We start from the raw sequence: 22,035 nt of genomic DNA on the forward strand, positions 1-22,035 counted from the left end.
AGTCACTGTGATGTCACAGTCACTGTGATGTCACAGTCACTGGGATGTCACAGTCAGTCACTGGGATGTCACAGTCAGTCACTGTGACATCACAGTCACTGTGATGTCACAGTCAGTCACTGGGATGTCACAGTCACTGTGATGTCACAGTCACTGGGATGTCACAGTCACTGTGATGTCACAGTCACTGTGATGTCACAGTCAGTCACTGGGATGTCACAGTCAGTCACTGGGATGTCACAGTCACTGTGATGTCACAGTCAGTCACTGTGATGTCACAGTCAGTCACTGGGATGTCACAGTCACTGTGATGTCACAGTCACTGGGATGTCACAGTCACTGTGATGTCACAGTCACTGGGATGTCACAGTCAGTCACTGTGATGTCACAGTCAGTCACTGTGATGTCACAGTCAGTCACTGGGATGTCACAGTCAGTCACTGGGATGTCACAGTCAGTCACTGGGATGTCACAGTCAGTCACTGTGATGTCACATTCAGTGGGATGTCACAGTCAGTCACTGGGATGTCACAGTCAGTCACTGGGATGTCACAGTCACTGTGATGTCACAGTCAGTCACTGGAATGTCACAGTCACTGGGATGTCACAGTCACTATGATGTCACAGTCACTGTGATGTCACAGTCAGTGGGATGTCACAGTCACTGTGATGTCACAGTCAGTGGGATGTCACAGTCACTGTGATGTCACAGTCAGTGGGATGTCACAGTCACTGTGATGTCACAGTCAGTGGGATGTCACAGTCACTGTGATGTCACAGTCAGTGGGATGTCACAGTCAACGCGTTTTTGTCTCCTCCTGCGAGGACATCGCAGGCACCGGAGGAACGACGCCACGTCACCTTGGGGTGGGGGGGGGGGGGCACGGTGGTTCAGGCGACTCGCACAGAGGGCGGGGGGGCGCCTCTGACGCCCCCTCGCCACCACCTCTCCCGAGACGTCGCGGGATTTGGCAGTGTCAATCGCAAATCTCCGCGTGCTCCACCAACCCTCGCCTCCCACGTGCCACCACGCTCGCGCACAGCCCCGTCCGAGCGCCGTGCCCCGCATCGGAAGTCGGAGGAGCGGTGGCGCAGTGGTTGGCGCAGTGGTTGGCGCCGCGCTGCGCTACGGACCCGGCGTCCCGAGTTCGATTCCCGCTCACGGCCGACGCCAGTGACGATTATCCGAACCGGTCCTGGGACACCCTCTAGGTCGACTCGGCCTCAAACGAGTACCTGGCGCGGTGTGTTGTAAACATCGCCACTGGGGAGACAAAGGCGGCGAGGCGCGGTGCTGCCCACCCACCCCCCCCCTCGTGTGCCACAGTGCCGGCCCTTCATAGCTGCTCGCGAACAGCACTTGCCCACAACAGTCTGTTAAGGCTACACGGGGGATCTTTGTCGTTGTGATGGTGTGTCCGTAAGTGTGTGGATGGGGAGCGGTGGCGCAGTGGTTAGCGTGCTGCGTTACGAACTCGATACCCTGCTAACGACCAATACGGTAATAAAAACTTGTAATTGTTTGAACGGGTCTTGGACATTACCAAGGTCAACTCGGCCTTAAATTAGTATATCAGCAACAACAACAACAACCACCACCGGTCACCATGAAGTGGCGGTGACGTCACCACGGCGCCTGTGCCAGCCTAGGTGCACTTTGAGGCCACGTGAAGTGTCGGGCGCTCGCTCTCCAGCAAGGCACGGGACAGGCCCAGGTGCCACGGGTTAACCGAACGAGATAATTGGCAGATGCCCCACCTGTGCCCGCTACTGTGCCAACACACGCGCACACACACACGTACACACACACGTACACACACACACGTACACACACACGTACACACACACACGTACACACACACGGGCGTGTAGATCGCAATGTTGGTTTTCCCCGCACCGCTGCGTTTCTATGGCCGTGGGCACACTATAATGGTGTACCATTAAATATTTTTTTTGCTGAGACCAGGGCTTTGAGTAAACGTGACCAGCTGCATTTTTCTTCGGGGTTGGCTCCATCGCCTCGGGATGACGGGGGGGGTGGGGGAGCGGTCAACACGACGAGGAGGAGCGAGCGAGGTTGATTGGAGCATAACAACATCACCGTTCGGCGTGGTTGTTGTGGGGGAAAAAAAACAACAAGACAAATAAGCACAATCTGCCTCCATCCTTCATTATGTCTGTCCCTCCGCGTGCAAATAAATATTATATGCAAGTATTGTGTTTTTTTACGCATCCCATCAGGCACAGGGCCTTCTGGCAGTGCATCATTTTCATGTGCAGCAGCATTGGCTCAAGGCAGGCAAAGCTCGAGACGGGTTTCAACATTCAGTGTCTCATCAGCAGCAGAGTCGGGCTCTGCTCGAAGCCAATGATCGTGAACTGCCAGACGATTACAATCAAGGCCCCTCCTCCCCCCTTTGTCAGACAGGCAGTGCCAATTGCGCTCTCGTAAATACTTTGTTCGTTTGTATCACGGTGGGGACAGACATACGATATGAATGCAATATAGTATCCGCTTATTTAAGACAATATCTGCTTATTTAAATATATTAAATCATGATATTCTATAGTTCTTTCGGTTAAGTCACGTAGATAGAAAAAATAATAACAATAAAATAATAAAAATAAGAATGAAAATGAAGTGAATAAAACAATTATTCGTATTTTTTTCTATCTACGTGACTTTACCGAAATAACCATATGAATCCCTGCAGTCACGAAAACTTTAAGTCAAAATATCATGATAACTTTAACTTGTAACACTGCACGCTCTCGTAGCGAGAGAGCACGACTCAGAGAGAGAGGACGACTCAGGGAGAGAAAGGACGACTCAGAGAGAGAGAGAACGACTCAGAGAGAAAGAGAGAGGACGACTCAGAGAGAGAGAGAAAGAACGACTCGAGAGAGAGGACAACTCAGAGAGAGGACGACTCAGAGAGAGGGAGAGAGGACGACTCAGGGAGAGAGGACGACTCAGAGAGAGAAAGGACGACTCGAGAGAGAGGACAACTCAGAGAGAGGACGAGTCAGAGAGAGGGAGAGAGGACGACTCAGAGAGAGAGGGAGGACGACTCGAGAGAGAGGACGACTCGAGAGAGAGGACGACTCAGAGAGAGTGAGAGAGGACGACTCAGAGAGAGAGGGAGGACGACTCGAGAGAGAGAGGACGACTCGAGAGAGAGGACGACTCGGAGAGAGGGAGGACGACTCAGAGAGAGAGAGGATGACTCAGAAAGAGAGGATGACTCGAGAGAGAGGACGACTCAGAGAGAGAGGACGACTCAGAGAGAGAGGACGACTCAGAGAGAGAGGACGACTCAGAGAGAGAGGACGACTCAGAGAGAGAGGACGACTCAGAGAGAGAGGATGACTCAGAGAGAGAGATAGAGAGAGGACGACTCAGAGGGAGGACGACTCGAGAGAGAGGACGACTCAGGAACAGAACAACTCAGAGAGAGAGAGAAGACGACTCAGTGATAGAGAGAGGACGACTCAGAGAGAGGACGACTCAGAGAGAGGACGACTCAGAGAGAGAGGACGACTCAGAGAGAGAGGACGACTCAGAGAGAGAGGACGACTCAGACAGAGGGAGGACGACTCAGAGAGAGAGGGAGGACGACTCGAGAGAGAGAGGACGACTCAGGAAGAGAACAACTCAGAGAGAGAGAGAGAGGACGACTCAGTGATAGAGAGAGGACGACTCAGAGAGAGGGAGAGAGGACGACTCAGAGAGAGAGGACGACTCAGAGAGAGAGAGGACGACTCAGACAGAGGGAGGCCGACTCAGAAAGAGAGAGAGGACGACTCAGGAAGAGAACGACTCAGAGAGAGAGAGAGAACGACTCAGAGAAAGAGAGAGGACGACTCAGTGAAAGAGAGGACGACTCAGAGGCGCGAGGAGGACGAGCCGCAGACGAGCGGGAAGGCAGCAGCAGCCGGTGCCAAATGTTTCCCCAATCTCTGCGGTCCTCTATATATGAAGGGGTTTCAGGACAACTAATGAGTGTATGTATTGTGTGTGTGTATATAAGAGGTGTATCAAATATCTCTTGAAGGAATAATTTAAATGAAAGTCAGGGTTGTCGGTCAGGATGCCTCCCTCCGATGCAAATTATTTGGTGATGCTGCTGCTGCATTGAATGCGGGGCTGAAGCATTGCATAACGCACACACAGACACACAGACACAAACAACAAAGATCCCCCGTGTAGCCTGTAACAGACTGTAGGGGCAAGTGCTGTTAGCGAGCACCTATGAAGGCCGGCACGGCACACGAAGGGGGTGGGTGGCCCAGCACCACGCCCGGCCGCCTTTGTCTTCCCAGTGGCGATGATTTTTACACACCGCACCAGGTACTCATTTGAGGCTGAGTCGACCTAGGGGAGGCCCGGGACCGGTTCAGAAAATCGTCACCGGTGTTGGCCGTGAGCGGGAATCGGACTCGGGTCGCCGGGTTCGTAGCGCAGCGTAGCGCTAACCGCGACACTCCCGCTCCCCGACACAAATAACACACAGAGGCACACACACAACACTGAACACAGAGAGAAAACTAAATACAACAGACGATGACCTTATGGGATCTCTCTTGTTAATCTCCCCATGAATGAGGAGGTCCATTGACCGCAACATCCCTCTTTTTGTGCAAGGAAGTTCCGCATATCCGATTGTGTTGAGATGCCGTCTCTTCTGTCATTAAAAGTTGTTTGGTTTGGACATGTTTGTTTTGTTGTAGTACGCAGTTAGACTGATGGCCTTAATCTAAGTTTTTGTGGTTGTTGTTGTCATATTCTCAGCTCTTTAGGTTTTATATATATTTTATTATTTTATTGTTTTCCTTCAACGTGACTTTACCGAAAGAGCTAAGAATATGAATTACTGCAGTCACGAAAGCTTTAAATCAAACGTTGTTGTTGTCGTTTGACTTGCATCCCACTGGGATTTTTTTTGCACGCAGCGTTGTTGGTGTACACGGTGCTTTTTTCAGGAATATTTTTGCTGTTTTTTTTCCCCATGGATTTTCTGTTTGCACAGTCACACACAGTCACTATAAGATGTTTTTCTTGTTGGTGTTTTTTGTTTGTTTGTTATGATTGCACCCTATTCAAGAGCCGAATGGCTCACAGGGCGATACCAAAATAAACTGAACCGAAACTGATTCGCGCATTGCCGCGATGCAGGGGGTCGCTCAATCGATTCGAGATGCCACAGGGTGCGGATTCGATGTTGTGGAGGACGCAAGCGGTCTCTGGTGGCTGGCCACGTGAACCCTTTGCACGCCACGTGGACGATTCGCTGTTTTAAACCCCGCAGCAGCAGCAGCAGCAGCCTTTCACGACCAATCTTATTCACAAGACGTGGGGAGGGGAAAGGGGGGGTGGGAGGTTGGATCGTGTCGGGTGGTGGTAGGCTTAACGGCACACACACTTATACATGTACGCGAGCTAACCCAAAAACCTCTGTAATGGATTCGGTGTTTGCGTGACGCAATCGTGACCACGTTCACAAAATCCACGGTCTCGAACCAAAAGGTCGCAGAGTTTGACAGAAAAATATATATTTTTTAGCGTAATAAATATTTTAGAAACTCAACATTTTTCAACAGCAACTGTGGCCTCAAAAGAAAAATTGTATATTGTACATTTATAACAGGCGACGTTTCGGGCAAGGACCCTATACTACGTAACGCATTCATAGATAGGCCACTCCAGATTCAAGTTCAATTGCCCCCCCCCCCCCCCCCCCACTAAAGGATGCTCCCACCTACTACATTCCATTTTCGTACGGTGCTAAAGACGTTCAACGCGTACACACCAACAAAGACAAAGGTCCCCCGTATAGCCTTACTATACTGTTGGGGCAAGTGCTGGTAGCGAGCACCTATGAAGGCCGGCACGGCACACGAGGGGGTGGGTGGCCAGCACCACGCCCGGCCGCCTTTGTCTCGCCAGTGACGACGTTAACACACCGCCACCAGGTACACATTTGAGGCTGAGTGTACCCACACACGCACACGTACAGCGCGAGCCGATGTGGCTCAAGGTGAAGAGAGCGAACGTAAATGGGTGTCTGTCGTTCCCTGTGGGGCGAGGCGTGGGTCGGAGAGAGCGGCGGCGGTGGTGGTGGTGGTGGTGATGGTGGTGTTGGTGGTGATGGTGTTGGTGGTGTTAGTGGTGGTGTTGGTGGTGGTGTACAATCTGACACGTGCGCGGAGGCGCGGAGACGCGGAGAAGCAGAGAGAAAATGAGAGAGAGAGAATGGGAGATAGGGAATAAGAGAGATTTGTAATGAGAGAGAGAGAATGAGAGAGAGAGAATGGGAGATAGGGAATAAGAGAGATTTGTAATGAGAGAGAGAGAGAATGAGAGAGAGAGAATGAGAGATAGGGAATAAGAGAGATTTGTAATGAGAGAGAGAGAGAATGAGAGAGAGAGAGAGAGAATGAGAGAGAGAGAGAGAGAATGGGAGATAGGGAATACGAGAGATTGGTAATGAGAGAGAGAGAGAATGAGAGAGAGAGAGAGAGAATGAGAGAGAGAGAGAATTGGAGATAGGGAATAAGAGAGAGAGAGGTAATGAGAGAGAGAGAGAGAAAATGAGAGAGAGAGAATGGGAGATAGGGAATAAGAGAGATTTGTAATGAGAAAGAGAGAATGAGAGAGAGAGAATGGGAGATAGGGAATAAGAGAGATTTGTAATGAGAGAGAGAGAATGAGAGAGAGAGAATGGGAGATAGGGAATAAGAGAGATTTGTAATGAGAGAGAGAGAGAGAATGAGAGAGAGAGAATGGGAGATAGGGAATAAGAGAGATTTGTAATGAGAGAGAGAGAATGAGAGAGAGAGAGAGAGAATGGGAGATAGGGAATAAGAGAGATTTGTAATGAGAGAGAGAGAGAATGAGAGAGAGAGAATGGGAGATAGGGAATAAGAGAGATTTGTAATGAGAGAGAGAGAATGAGAGAGAGAGAATGGGAGATAGGGAATAAGAGAGATTTGTAATGAGAAAGAGAGAATGAGAGAGAGAGAATGGGAGATAGGGAATAAGAGAGATTTGTAATGAGAGAGAGAGAATGAGAGAGAGAGAATGGGAGATAGGGAATAAGAGAGATTTGTAATGAGAGAGAGAGAGAATGAGAGAGAGAGAATGGGAGATAGGGAATAAGAGAGATTTGTAATGAGAGAGAGAGAGAATGAGAGAGAGAGAATGGGAGATAGGGAATAAGAGAGATTTGTAATGAGAGAGAGAGAATGAGAGAGAGAGAATGGGAGATAGGGAATAAGAGAGATTTGTAATGAGAGAGAGAGAGAATGAGAGAGAGAGAGAATGGGAGATAGGGAATAAGAGAGATGTGTAATGAGAGAGAGAGAATGAGAGAGAGAGAGAGAATGAGCGGCGTGCTGGGAATGTCATGCGGGGAAGAGGAGGAAACGCGTCGACGATGCATGTCAGTGTGCGCTGAACTTCTTTCGCACCGTACGTAGCCGGCCGTGCAGCGGAAGGACAAACGAATCGCAACAAGCAGTTCTCAATCTCGGTTTGAAAGTGCAGCGATCCAGAGGCTTCTCGTGGAGAGCCAGGAAGCATCATGGCTCTCGTCCCTCGACGCCCACGGGGAGGGAGCGTCGATTCTCACTCGCAGCCAACACTGGCGATGGACATCTGAACTGGGCCTAGGGCTGGGCCTCCCCTAGGTCGACTCAGCCTCAAATGAGTAGCCGATGCTCGTTTGAGGCTGCTGATTGTCGATGGCAACGACGACGATTTCACATTCAGTCCCCGTCAGGGCAGACGATAGGAGAGCAGTATCGGAGTGGTAGCGCTGTGATGATGTCTCCTCCTCCTCCTCCGTTTGTGTGGATCGGGCCATTGCGTCGTTACACGTTGTACTCACGGTGTGTTCTGGATGACCATAGTCGCACCACCACCACCACTGCTGCTGCTGCTGCCAGAGAGTGTTGCGGTTTTACATTTGTGCATCATCAGCCACCGCATCTGCTGCCACGGTTTGTGCAGCGAATGGAGGTGCGGGGCAAGGACGAGGAAATAAACACGCAGGATAAAAAAAACAGAGAGTGATCTCAAGAAACGAGTTTCCAATCGAGATCCAGGGAACACACGCAGGGGGTTGGAGACATCACGGCGACTGCTGCTTAAAGCGAGTCGGCATGATGGGTGATGATGATAGGTGATGATAGGTGATGATGATGATGATGGGTGATGATGATGGACGATGATGGGTGATGGTGGGTGATGATGGGTGATGATGATGAAGATGGGTGATGATGGGCGATGATAATGGGTGATGATGATGAGCGATGATGGGTGATGATGATGGGTGATGATGGTGGGTGATGATGATGGGTGATGATGATGATGGGTGATGATGATTATGGGTGATGATGATGATGGGTGTAGTGATGATGATGAGTGATGGATGATGATGAGTGATCATGATGGGTGATCATGATGGGTGATGATGATTATGGGTGTAGTGATGATGATGATGATGAGTGATGGATGATGATGAGTGATCATGATGGGTGATCATGATGGGTGATATTGATGATTATGGGTGTAGTGATGATGATGATGAGTGATGGATGATGATGAGTGATCATGATGGGTGATCATGATGGGTGATGATGATTATGGGTGGAGTGATGATGATGATGATGATGGCCGAGACTAACGACGGAGTGGCACCCAAAGGAAGAGAGAACGGCACCGAGAATTCGTCCACCGCGGAGATGAAGCCGCTGATGGATTGGTGCACCGCGAGACCTTGAAGAGATGGTGACAGCTAGGGGCAGAGGCCTTCATCCAGCAGTGGATAGACCACGGCTACTTATCGATGATGATGATGAGATGAATCGAAAAGCCATTATTATGTTGAACTATTTTTAATTTATCCGCCGTAAGACGCACTGGGCTACAGAGGTCGTTAATTTATTCTTCCCAGACTCCACCTGGCTATCACAAATGATCGCTCCACGAGGTGGGATTATTTGTCATCGCGTGGAAATTAACCGCAGCCAAAATAATCGAAACGCGCGCTGCGTTACGTCGCTGATACCTGGGGCAATGAATGGGACGGGGGAGGATGGGGGGGTGGGGAGGATGGAGGGGGGACATTCGGTGGGCGTGGCTTGGGGCTCAACTATAAAGCCCTGGGAGAGAGACAGAGACACAGTCCGAAATAGGTTAGCAGACCGGAACACACAAAATTAATATCTATCATAGATAGACACGTGTGTGTGTGTATAAAACCGCTGATAGAAAATTCGCCAGACATCGGAACAGACAGACAATTTTACAGAGAGACAGGCAGATATTTAACCAGACATATCAACGGGACGACAGACAGACATTGAAACAGACACGCTTCTGAACGTAAACATTCAACAGACAGAGCAGACGACGCACAGAGCGAGCGAGAGAGACAGCAGAGATCACGAAAGTCTGTCGACTCCCCAATCTGCGAGCGCCTATTTCTCACGATGGAGGCCATGAAGACCAAGGGGCGAACCCAGGGGCGCAACTCCACGGAGCTGATGATGACCGTGAGTCGTCCTTCCTCCTGCTCCTCCACCACCTCGATCTCGTCCACCACCACCACCACCTCCTCCTCTTTCATTACCCACTCCTCTTCCATAGGGGTATCACGGTGGCGAGATGTTAACTTCCTCGCCTGGTATGCAGGAGGTCGCGGGTTCGATCCCGACCCTGACGCCTGCTGCTGTATATTTGGAGTTTGCGGTGTCTCTCTCTCTCTCTTTCTCCCCGTGGGCGCGTGGATTTTTTTTCCGGATCCTCCGGTTGTTATCGCCACGCTTAGAATCGACACGAGTGTTGGTTTCAATGTCCACACGACAAACCACTTCGTTAAGCGATCATTTGTGGCCCGGTCGCTTTTGAAAAAGAGCTACACCAGTTCCATACGGGCAAGTGGACGCATTTCTGCGGCGCCTCCATCATCTCCTCCACGTGGCTGCTCACGCTCAGACACTGCATCACCAATGTCCCGTGAGTGGGGGGAACGGGATGGTGGCACGGGGGGGATGGTGGCACGGGGGGGATGGTGGCACGGGGGGGATGGTGGCACGGGGGGGATGGTGGCACGGGGGGGATGGTGGCACGGGGGGGATGGTGGCACGGGGGGGATGGTGGCACGGGGGGGATGGTGGCACGGGGGGGATGGTGGCACGGGGGGGATGGTGGCACGGGGGGGATGGTGGCACGGGGGGGAGGGGGTCCAGTCGTCGGCTCGTGTTCGAGTCTGAGGGTCACTCGGGAGTCTGTGGGTCTCTGTGAGAGTCTATGGTCTATGCATACGAGTCTATGGGTCCCGATGTGAGTCTATGGTCTATAGGTCTCTGTGCGAATATATGGGTCTCTGTGATGCTATGGTCTATGGCTCTCTGTGCGAGTTTATGGCTTTACCTGGTAAAATAAGAAAAGTTTAGTAGTTCAGTTTAACTCCCAAATCACCCTCCTACGAAACCTCCACCCACTTCCACCACCTCCTCCCCCTCTACCTCCTCCGTTTCCTACACTGACCAGCGTGGTGAAGTATGGTCAAATAACCCCCCATTACTGGCGGGGCGTCGGGAGGCCCTCACCCAGCAGTGGAATCGACAAAGGGCCTGTACACAAATAATACCAATACGATATTAATATGCGTACAATTATCAACACGCTGTGCTTGTGTTCATTCATGATGGGCCGGTTCTCGTCATGGAGATGAGCAACTGACGTTGTTCATCATGGCCAGGAGTCGAACCTCATTTTCTGGGATCCTGGTGCAATTGGCTCATTGTACGTGGCTCTGTCTGACGCATAAGACACGGATAAAGATCCCCCGTATAGCCTTAACAGGCTGTTGGGGCAAGTGCTGTTAGCGAGCACCTATGAAGGGCCGGCACTGTGGCACACGAGGGGGTGGGTGGCCAACACCACGCACGACCGCCTTTCTCTCCCTAGTGGCGATGCTTGTACATCGCACCAAGTACTCATTTAAGGCTGAGTCGACCTAGGGGAGGCCCAGGACCGGTTCAGATAATCGCCACCGGTGTTGGCCATGAGCGGGAATCGAACTCGAGTCGCCGGGTTCGTAGCGCTAAACGCTGCACCACTGCTCCCCAACACACACACACGTACACACACACACTTGCACACACACGTACACACACACACTTGCACACACACTTGCACACACACTTGCACACACACTTGCACACACACTTGCACACACACTTGCACACACACTTGCACACACACTTGCACACACACTTGCACACACACTTGCACACACACTTGCACACACACTTGCACACACACTTGCACACACACTTGCACACACACTTGCACACACACTTGCACACACACTTGCACACACACTTGCACACACACTTGCACACACACTTGCACACACACTTGCACACACACTTGCACACACACTTGCACACACACTTGCACACACACTTGCACACACACTTGCACACACACTTGCACACACACTTGCACACACACTTGCACACACACTTGCACACACACTTGCACACACACTTGCACACACACTTGCACACACACTTGCACACACACTTGCACACACACTTGCACACACACTTGCACACACACTTGCACACACACTTGCACACACACTTGCACACACACTTGCACACACACTTGCACACACACTTGCACACACACTTGCACACACACTTGCACACACACTTGCACACACACTTGCACACACACTTGCACACACACTTGCACACACACTTGCACACACACTTGCACACACACTTGCACACACACTTGCACACACACTTGCACACACACTTGCACACACACTTGCACACACACTTGCACACACACTTGCACACACACTTGCACACACACTTGCACACACACTTGCACACACACTTGCACACACACTTGCACACACACTTGCACACACACTTGCACACACACTTGCACACACACGCAGGTGGATGTGGAGACAATCACTTCCCCGTCGAAAGCACGTGGCAAGGCGGGGAACCCCTGTGCGGGAGCGTGCTCCTGGCTGTGGTCTCACCAGCTCATCGTGGCCTGCATCGTCATCCTCTGCCTGCTCTTGGTTGCGGCTGGTGTCCTCGCCGGCGTGTTCGGTGAGCCCGCGGACTTGCAAACCAGGCCCACAACTTTTGTTAAAAAATAAAAATCCTGTAATACTGAGATGTGCAACTTGTTGTTGTTAAAAAGCGACTTGGCTATCACAAATGTTATAGCTCAACCAAAGTCGGCTCATCGTCACGTGGACATTCATAGCAGTAGCCAAATACTCTAAACGCGTGTTTTAGAAAGGTGGAGGGAAAACCCGGAGGACCCGCAGAAAAATCCACGCGACCTCGAAGAGAGAGAGACAGAGAGAGAGACGAAAACTCCAAATATACAGCAGCAGCAGCAGGCGTCAGGATCGAACCCACGACCTTCCTGTATACCAGGCGAGGTAGTTAACATCTCGTAGCCAACCGTGGTTCGCGGTTCGAATCCAGAAGGCCGTCCCGGTTATAAGGGCGGGGGAAATGTTCGCCTGCTGCTGCTGCACATTTGGAGTTTGCGTCTCTCTCTCTCTCCGCGTGGTCGCGTGGATTTTTTTCCGTGCCCTCCGGTTTGTTTCTCTCCACGTTTTAAATCAACATCTCGCCTTGAGAATATTTGACTGCTGCTGTTAATGTCCACACGACGATACGCCACTTCGTTGAGCTTTTCATTTGCGATAGCCAGATCGCTTCTTAAAAAAAAATGAGCTACATAGCTCTCAGTGGCCCATAACCTGATAAAATAAAATAAAAAAAGTTGAGTAACATCTGCAACAAGCGGCGAACACATTGCCGCTGGGCCGTGACACCGCCCCGACAATCATAATGTTGATATTGTGGTTGATGTTGTTAATATTGTGGTTGTTGTTGACATTGTTATTGTGGTTGTCTCTCTGCAGGTGCCCTGCGAGCCAACATGTCTGACGACAAAATTCCGAGTAAGTTCATGAAGCCGTGATCCGCTTATTCGCTCCCCTCTCCCCATCTCCCCTCCACCTGTAAACACCAATCAGCAATCTCCCCCCTCACCTCCACCTGTAAACACCAATTCCCCCCCCCCCTCCTTGCGAATTGAACACGTGACTGTAATCTCATCCAATCATCGCCGATAACCGTCACTTTATCTCGATTATTTATATCGCGGGGAAAACACACCACGTGGTGCTGTTATTATTATTCCTGATTAATTCAATGGGTAGATAGAGAAGTAAATCATTTAATTGCTTCGCCACCCTGCCCTGTGAACGAGCATGCAAATAACGCGCATTGTGTTTCCGCATCCACCCGTTCGCCTTCCAGCCTTATCGCGCGCACCATTCCTTAAACTCGAGGCTGGTTTCGCCCTATTGGGTCTCATCGGCAGTCAGGTGTGCTGTAAAATACAACGCAGATTTTGGCTAGGGCACCCTCTCTCTTCGCAATAAAACGCGCACCACTTTTACGTAGTTAATAATCTTATACACTTTTACGCATAACTTTGAACACCATATCCACGCGTTATATGTGATGTCATACCATTCAACATTGATTCCGACCGTTCCTCTGATGCTAATTGACGACATTGTCTCTCGTGATGTTCTTAGAAGGGTTAGACATTTGAAGAATGGTACAAATGACAGTCGTTTTTTTTCCTAGGTAAAAACTCAAACTCATAAGAATCAACATTCAGCACTTGTAGCGGCGCTTTGCTTAAATATCTCGGAGGCTCAAAGCGCCCTCCTTAAATCGCGTCCCATCTCAGACATCTGAAGGGCACCCCGCCCCCCCCCCTACACACACACCGTGGGTGCCACGGTGGTGAGATGTTAACTACCTCGCCTGGTATACAGGAGGTCGTGACTTCGATCCTGACCCTGACGCCTGCTGCTGTATATTTGGAGTTAGTGCGTGTCTCGCTCTCTCTCTCCGTGTTTGTAGATTTTTTTTACTCCGGGTCCTCCGGTTTTTTCCCTCCACATTTAGAATTGACATCACGCGTTCAGAGTGTCTGGCTGCTCTACCTTTCCACGTGACGATGATAAGCCACTTCGTTGAGCTGTCATTTGTGACAGACAGGTCGCTTCTTAAAAAGAGCGACATAGCTCAGGGGGCCTTACCTGGAAAAAAAAGAAACGTATGGTATGCGAGCGAGGCATTACTCTGCTCGCAACAACAATTCACAACAATGCCAACGTGTAACAATGCGCCACCACCCTACAACAATTCACAACAATACCAACGTGTAACAATGCGCCACCGCCCTACAACAATTCACAACAATTCACAACAATGCCAACGTGTAACAATGCGCCACCACCCTACAACAACAATTCACAACAATGCCAACGTGTAACAATGCGCCACCACCCTACAACAACAATTCACAACAATGCGTCACCGCCCTACAACAATTCACAACAATGCCAACGTGTAACAATGCGCCACCACCCTACAACAATTCACAACAATGCCAACGTGTAACAATGCGCCACCGCCCTACAACAACAATTCACAACAATGCATCACCGCCCTACAACAATTCACAACAATGCCAACGTGTAACAATGCGTCACCACCCTACAACAATTCACAACAATGCCAACGTGTAACAATGCGCCACCGCCCTACAACAATTCACAACAATTCACAACAATGCCAACGTGTAACAATGCGCCACCACCCTACAACAACAATTCACAACAATGCCAACGTGTAACAATGCGCCACCACCCTACAACAATTCACAACAATGCCACCGTGTCACAATGCGCCACCGCCCTACAACAACAATTCACAACAATGCCAACGTGTAACAATGCGCCACCACCCTACAACAATTCACAACAATGCCAACGTGTAACAATGCGCCACCGCCCTACAACAACAATTCACAACAATGCCAACGTGTCACAATGCGCCACCACCGTGTACGGTATCCGCTCGCTCTCGGAGAGACAGGACAGACTTCAGAGGCGCCGTGAGGACGAGCCGCAGACGAGCAATGACCCCCGGGCCGCCAACAACGATTTCCCAAGCTCTGCGGTCCTCTCCAAATCTCGCGGCGGTGTCATCGTCCCGATCGAAGGTCGCAGTGGGGCTCATCTGCCGCGTGATTCTCTCGCTCTCCTCGCAGGCGCCTCCGGCGGCTTTGAGGGCTGCGGCTGGCGCCCCGAAGCGGGCACGCGCATCGTGAACGGAGAGAAGAGTACGCTCGCGTGGCCCTGGCAGGTGAGCCTGCAGAACAAGTTCCATACGGGCAAGTGGACGCATTTCTGCGGCGCCTCCATCATCTCCTCCACGTGGCTGCTCACGGCCAGACACTGCATCACCAATGTCCCGTGAGTAGGGGGAGCGGGATGGTGGCACTGGGGGGGGGGGGGGGCGGGGGGGGGGGTGCAGTTGTCGGCTCGTGTTCGAGTCTGAGGGTCACTCGGAGTCTGTGGGTCTCTGTGAGAGTCTATGGTTTATGCATACGAGTGTATGGGTCTCTGTGAGTCTATGGGTCTGTGGGTCTCTGTGAGAGTCTATGGTTTATGCATACGAGTCTATGGGTCTCTGTGAGTCTATGGGTCTGTGGGTCTCTGTGAGAGTCTATGGTTTATGCATACGAGTGTATGGGTCTCTGTGAGTCTATGGGTCTGTGGGTCTCTGTGAGAGTCTATGGTTTATGCATACGAGTCTATGGGTCTCTGTGAGTCTATGGGTCTGTGGGTCTCTGTGAGAGTCTATGGTTTATGCATATGAGTCTATGGGTCTCTGTGAGTCTATGGGTCTGTGGGTCTCTGTGAGAGTCTATGGTCTATGCATACGAGTCTATGGGTCTCTGTGAGAGTCTATGGTTTATGCATACGAGTCTATGGGTCCCTATGTGAGTCTATGGGTCTGTGGGTCTCTGTGAGAGTCTATTGTTTATGCATACGAGTGTATGGGTCTCTGTGAGTCTATGGGTCTGTGGGTCACTATGTGAGTCTATGGTCTATGGCTCTCTGTGCGAGTTTATGGATCTCTGTGTTAAACCCGCACCCTCTGCACCCCCCCCCCCCCCCCCCACACGCGCGCAGGAACCTCACGGGCGACATCATCGCGGTGATGGGCACCAACTCGCTGAACGACACCAGCTTGGCAGTCCAGAGGGTGGCCATCGCTGAGACGGTGCTGCACCCGGACGGCGAATCGAGCGACGTGGCGCTGCTGCGGCTGGCCTGGAGCGTCGCCTTCTCGGCCACGGTGGGGCCCGTCTGCCTCCCCGTGAACGCGACAACAGCGAAGCCCGACACGCCGTGCTTCGTCACCGGCTGGGGAGTCGTCACGACCAACGGTGAGAGCTCACGGGCCGACGGCCAGGACGTCTCCAGGTCGCTCTACTAGGCAATCCACCCCTCCCCCAACCCCAAAGACAAAGATGCCCCGTATAGCCTTAGCAGACTGTTGGGGCAAGTTCTGTTAGCGAGTAGCACCTATGAAGGCTGGTGCCATCATCATCACCACCGTCATCGCCATCAACATCATCACCATCATCACCACCATTGTCATCATCACCACCACCACCGTCATCAACATCATCACCACGCCCGGCCACCTGTGTGATATTTACACACCGCGCCAGGTACTCATTTGAGGCTGAATCGACCTCTGGGAGGTCCGGGAATTGCTTCAGATAATTGTCAATGTTGTTGGCCGTGAGTGGGAATGGGAATCGAACTCGGGTCGCTGGATTTAGGGAGCCACGGTGGCTATGAGATGTTAACTACCTCGCCAAGTATACAGGACGTCGTGGGTTTGATCCCGACCCTGACGCCTGCTGCTGTATATTTGGAGTTTGTGTGGTGGCGTGGGTTTTTCTCCGAGTCCTCCGGTTTTTCCCTCCACATTTAGAATCAACATCGCGCATTCCGATTATTTAGCTACTGCTATGTCCCCGTGATAAGCCACTTCGTTGAGCTATCATTTGTGATAGCTAGGTCGCTCCTGAAGAAGAGCTTCATAGCTCAATGGGCCTTACGTGGTAAAATATAAAATTTAATTGATAGTTTTTAGTGCAGTGGGCTTACCGCATAACTACAGTGATGACTTTAACTGATGAGTTTAAGTCGCTTACCGCGTAACTATACCATGACAGTGGCGATGATGATAACGGCGATGATGATGATAACAGCGACGATGATGATAACAGCGACGATGATGATAACAGCGATGATGATGATAACAGCGATGATGATGATAACAGCGACGATGATGATAACAGCGACGATGATGATAACAGCGACGATGATGATAACAGCGACGATGATGATAACAGCGACGATGATGATAACAGCGACGATGATGATAACAGCGACGATGATGATAACAGCGACGATGATGATAACAGCGATAATGATGATCTAAGACTCGCATTGTCTCTTGCACTCTCCTATCTCCAGACAAAACCAAACAAGTGGATCTCCGTGAAGTGAAGTTGACCATCATGAACGACAGTAGTTGCGAACCGACGAACAGCGGCCGCCCGCTCCAGCGGAGCATGATGTGTGCTGCGGACGTGAACACCCACGCCGACACCTGCCAGGTGAGTGCCGCGAATCCATGGCAGGAAACCTCACCTGGAATCAGCTCGAGTCTCCGGTGAATCACGTGACAGCTGTGCTCACCCCCCCCCCCCCCCCCCACCGCGGCTCTGAATCCCTCTTGCTCTCATATTTTTTAATCTCTAAACCAGATCCAGCCTCCCGTAAAATCACGTGACTTCCACGTAGCTCCCCCCCACCCCCGCATCGCCCCCGAATTTCTCCTCCCCTCGCGTCCACCTCCGAGTGTCCTCAAGCCCCCTCCGCCCTGCGCCACGCGACTTCTGCGCTTGACCGCTCTCCGCCACCCGCTTGCGCTCCGCGTTGCAGGGCGACTCGGGGGGCCCGCTGGTGCGCCTGGCGGGGGAGGCGGAGCCGGCGCCCGGTCGCTGGGTGCTCGAGGGCATCACGAGCTTCGGCAGAGGGTGCGGCAGCAGGGTCTTCCTCGGCGTGTACGCACGCGTGGCAGCCTTCACCCAGTGGATCTCCCGCACCACCGCAACCAAAACCACCGCCGCAACCGAAACCACCGCCGCCGCAACAACAACAACCGGCAAGTCGGCTCGCTGAAGGGTCTCCCCGAGTCTCGACTTCCCAGGGCGCGCCCTGGCTTCGTAAGTCACGACACGTGCTGCTCGCTCGCAGCACTTGCCCCCGAACTTGTCTTGAGGCTATACCGGGGTCGCGGGGGGACTTTTTGCCTTTGGGTGGCGATGGTGGTGGCGACGACGTCACGGACAGCGCGAGGACGTCCCCCGCCAGGTCAACGGACGGCGTCTAAACGCGTTTGCCGCGCTGCCTGCCGATGTGAAGACCTTGGGCTCGGCGTCAACGGCGTCGCGTGGTCGGCATCGTCCTTCCACGTGTCTGTGTGTGCGTGTGTGCGTGCACAAGTGCGTGCGTGTGCGTGCGTGTGTGCGCGTTGAACTTCATCCGCACCGCACGTGGTAAACCGCGCTCATCGGGCGTTTCGGGGGAAGGACGGCGACGGCAAATCCTCCGCTTGGCCGGTGATCGCGGGCGTCACGAAGTACATCCAGGCGGGTCGGAGACTCTCAATAAAATACTTCTCAACCCGGCATACCACCTCCAGTATTGCTCATCCCGCTACCGCCCACGGCTGCGCAAGTCACGGGGGCTGCCATCGCTCCCTCTGACCAGGAAGCGGGAGGATATTTAGTGAGAAGAAAGGGCCCGAGTGTTGGGAGGGAGGGGTGAGGGAGGGGTGATGGAGGGGTGATGGAGGGGTGAGGGAGGGGTGAGGGTTGTGTGTTTGTGTACCCCGCATGGTCACCCTCACGATACGAACCGTCGCCTCCCGTGTCTCTTGTTGCCTGCAGTGGGCTCACGTGACCCCTGCAGTCGCTGGTGGCCGCTATAGCCAAGGGTACCGTACTGTCGCGTATATATCTATGTATAAAAGGGAAATGTGTGAATGTGTGTCTGTTCGAAATGTTTAGCATACTTCACAAACTTGACATTTGGCATGTGGGTAGCTTCCAGATGGTACAAAATGCAAAAAGTATAAAAATAGACTTTTGTATTTTGGGAAGGGCGCCGTAATGAATATATTTTGCACGGCAAGTGAGCGCTGACGTCCCATCTTTGATGTCACCCGCATGCGGCAGCGTCATGCTGTGCGCCTGATGACGTCATCCCCCCCCCCACCCTCCGCGGAAGCCGTGTATTAATCCAAGACAAGAATCAAAGTCTCGGGCGAAGCCGGGTAGTAAAGCTCGTAGTGTATATGTTAACAATAAGAGAGGTGACCGCGTGGCTCAAGAGCCAGAGACGCTGAGCCCGGCAACTTTGAGTGCCTGGGTTCTCAGACACCAAGGTACGCAGCGAGGTGACGGCTCGGCACGGTCACCAGTGGCTCGCGCAGAGACCCGTAGACTCGCATAGAGACCCGTAGACTAGCATAGAGTCCAATAGACAGACCCATACTCACATAGAGAGCCGTAGACTCGCGTAGAGACCCACAGACTCACGTGGGCTGTTAGGATGAAACGTGGTTCTCAAGTGTAGTGCGATGATGGCATAGCTTTATGAATTTAAAATATTATCAGTTTGCCCGTCTTGCGACGAGCATTATACCTGTTGTTGGGCAGATCAGGTGGGGAAATGGCTGCGCGTGCGTGTCGCTGTGATATACGAGGGAGATCTGACATGTCCACTTCCGCGGTGCACTTCTCGCGCTCCCCCTGGCGATATTCCGTACTCGCACCTCCGGGAGAGACGGAGACAAAATTCCCGTAGGGGGTGGCGGCGGCGGCTCCTCATTGCCCGCGTGGAGTCGCCGTGCATAGCGAGCAACGCATCGACGGTCGAGGCATCTCCCTCCTAAACGCACGAGGCCAGCCCGAGAGTAAATCTTTTTTAGATATCTAATAATAAACAGAAAACCTGCACGTCCTATGGACGTAACCGTGCATCCCTCCCTCCAGCCAAACTTATTTTAAACATAGTATATTAAAATATAGTATGACAATGTATGATTATCGTTTGTGACGGCGTTGTCTTTAGTAGCATTGTTTGTGCAATTGTCGTGATAAAATGAATAAACGGGTACAAAGATGAGTTTGCGTGGTACGTTTGAATTACGGAGTCGGGATGCTGTCGGGGGCAGTGACGTCCACTGTTGCTGCCCGCTGCGGTGTGGACCGGACTGTAACTCCGTGATATTCACTTCCGTGGGCCGTTCTGAGTGGACCAGAGGTCACTTTATGAAGGTACTTCGTAAATAGCCCTGCGATATCCACTTCCACAGGCCGTTCTCAACTACAACAAAATCATTCATTGCTGACGACGCCACTGCCAAACACACGCCACACCCCCTCGCTTTATTTTGGCACTTTTGACCTTCACATCGACCGCAGACCACCAACCGTGTGACCTCTGCCCACCACCACCGCAAACCAAATACAAAGACCCTCCCCCCCCCGCCCCGTAAAGCCTGCAACAGACTGTTGGGCCCAGGATTGGTCCAGATAATCGTCACTGGCGTTGGCCGTGAGCGGGAATCGAACCTGGGTCGTCGGGTTCGTAGCGCAGCGTAGCGCTAACCCGCTACACCGCAACCACCACCACAACACCGCAACCACCACCACAACACCGCAACCACCACCACCACCACCACAACGCAGGCAAGCGGCGGCGGCGGTGGCTCGATCCACAGCTCCACAGCTCCACAGCGACACGAACGCAGTCGTACGTCAGTCCTTCGGTTGTTCTGCTCGACGGGAGCGGTAAACGTGCCGCCCGCCTCGAAAGCGGACGTCGAAGAGATCCCCGCGACGTCGTCGTCGGCGCCGCAATTTGGCACGCGAGAAAAAGCACAGCGGGCAGTCGGCGTCGCACCCCCGCTACTGCCGGCAGCACACTGATGCCCCCCCCCCCGCCCCCCAGCCCCCCAAGGTCACCGGTGCAGGTGAGGCCTCCCCGACTCTGGTCCCCTCCTTGGCTACCCGACCCGGTTACCGCAAACGTCGCCCGCGGCGCTCCCTGCTGGGGTGTCGTCCGCTCGGGGTCGCCGCGGACTAAAAGCAGCAGCGGCAATGGCGAAGGCTCCGTCGCCAAGTGATCTACGTCGCCCACTTGGCTCGCGAAGTTTCTGACGGCAACACGAGAAACCCTTGTAAGGACGACGCACATCGGGACGAAAACCCTCGGGCGCGCGCCCACGTGTCGGTACCCACGTGCACACGTGTCGCGCCCACGTGCACACGTGTCGCGCCCACGTGCACACGTGTCGCGCTCACGTGCACACGTGTCGCGCCCACGTGCACACGTGTCGCGCCCACGTGCACACGTGTCGCGCCCACGTGCACACGTGTCGCGCCCACGTGCACACGTGTCGCGCCCACGTGCACACGTGTCGCGCCCACGTGCACACGTGTCGCGCCCACGTGCACACGTGTCGCGCCCACGTGCACACGTGTCGCGCCCACGTGTGGTGAACTTATTTCGCGCCGTACGTAGCCGACCGTGCTAATCGGACGCGCTGAATATTGGTTCGGCAAATTGCGCGTGGAAGAGGAGCGGTGGCGCGGTGGTTGGCACAACGCGACAGGCAATCCGGTGACACCCGAGTTCGATTCCGTGGCCCCGGCTGAAATCGGCGTCGAGGTGCAACCAGGAACCGGTACTGGGCTTCTCCTAGGTCGACCCGGCCTCAAAATAAAGAGCTTTGACGAATGCCCACGGGTAACATCGGTGGCGCACGCCGTAAAAATCTGAACCGGTCCTCGGCTCGACACCCACCGCCCCCCCCACCCCCTACCCTTCCCACCACCCTCACCAGCTCGCACAGACTGGCGTGGTGAAGTGTGGTGAAGTGTGGCGAAGTGTGGTGAAGTGTGGTGAAGCAACCGTACTTCAGCACGCACCCCATTGCGTCACCGTAAAC

The 22,035-nt window shown here is 52.8% G+C and overlaps 2 protein-coding genes across 4 annotated transcripts in view; one reads left to right on the forward strand and one right to left on the reverse strand.

Moving 5' to 3' along the window:
* The first annotated feature begins 9,150 nt into the window (after positions 1-9,150).
* LOC116942625 (chymotrypsinogen A-like) lies at positions 9,151-20,207 on the forward strand. Its single transcript, XM_032954760.2, has 7 exons — positions 9,151-9,558; positions 11,988-12,150; positions 12,984-13,022; positions 15,197-15,401; positions 16,125-16,381; positions 17,487-17,629; positions 17,958-20,207. Exons 1-7 carry the CDS (start codon positions 9,496-9,498, stop codon positions 18,195-18,197), a joined length of 1,110 nt encoding a protein of 369 aa, XP_032810651.2. The 5' UTR covers positions 9,151-9,495; the 3' UTR covers positions 18,198-20,207.
* A 235-nt stretch (positions 20,208-20,442) lies between these two features.
* Positions 20,443-22,035, reverse strand: part of LOC116942626 (aspartyl/asparaginyl beta-hydroxylase-like) — a 51,567-nt gene continuing 49,974 nt past the window's right edge. For all 3 annotated transcript variants that reach the window (XM_076067264.1, XM_076067262.1, XM_076067261.1), the window contains one exon: positions 20,443-22,035. This exon is cut by the window's right edge and continues 1,421 nt beyond it. The gene's annotated coding sequence lies outside the window, so the exon portion shown is untranslated.

Source organism: Petromyzon marinus, chromosome 15, assembly GCF_048934315.1.
Source record: "Petromyzon marinus isolate PM22_M1 ecotype Great Lakes invasive population chromosome 15, UKy_Petmar_22M1.pri1.0, whole genome shotgun sequence".
NCBI classification, from domain to species: Eukaryota; Metazoa; Chordata; class Hyperoartia; order Petromyzontiformes; family Petromyzontidae; genus Petromyzon; species Petromyzon marinus.

Excerpts from the sequence above, each read along its gene's own strand:
- LOC116942625 (XM_032954760.2), top strand. The coding sequence starts at position 9,496 with ATGGAGGCCATGAAGACCAAGGGGCGAACCCAGGGGCGCAACTCCACG. Across the intron at positions 9,559-11,987 it reads CCACGGAGCTGATGATGACC|GTGGATGTGGAGACAATCAC; the intron begins GTGAGTCGTCCT and ends ACACACACGCAG. Across the intron at positions 12,151-12,983 it reads TGTCCTCGCCGGCGTGTTCG|GTGCCCTGCGAGCCAACATG; the intron begins GTGAGCCCGCGG and ends GTCTCTCTGCAG.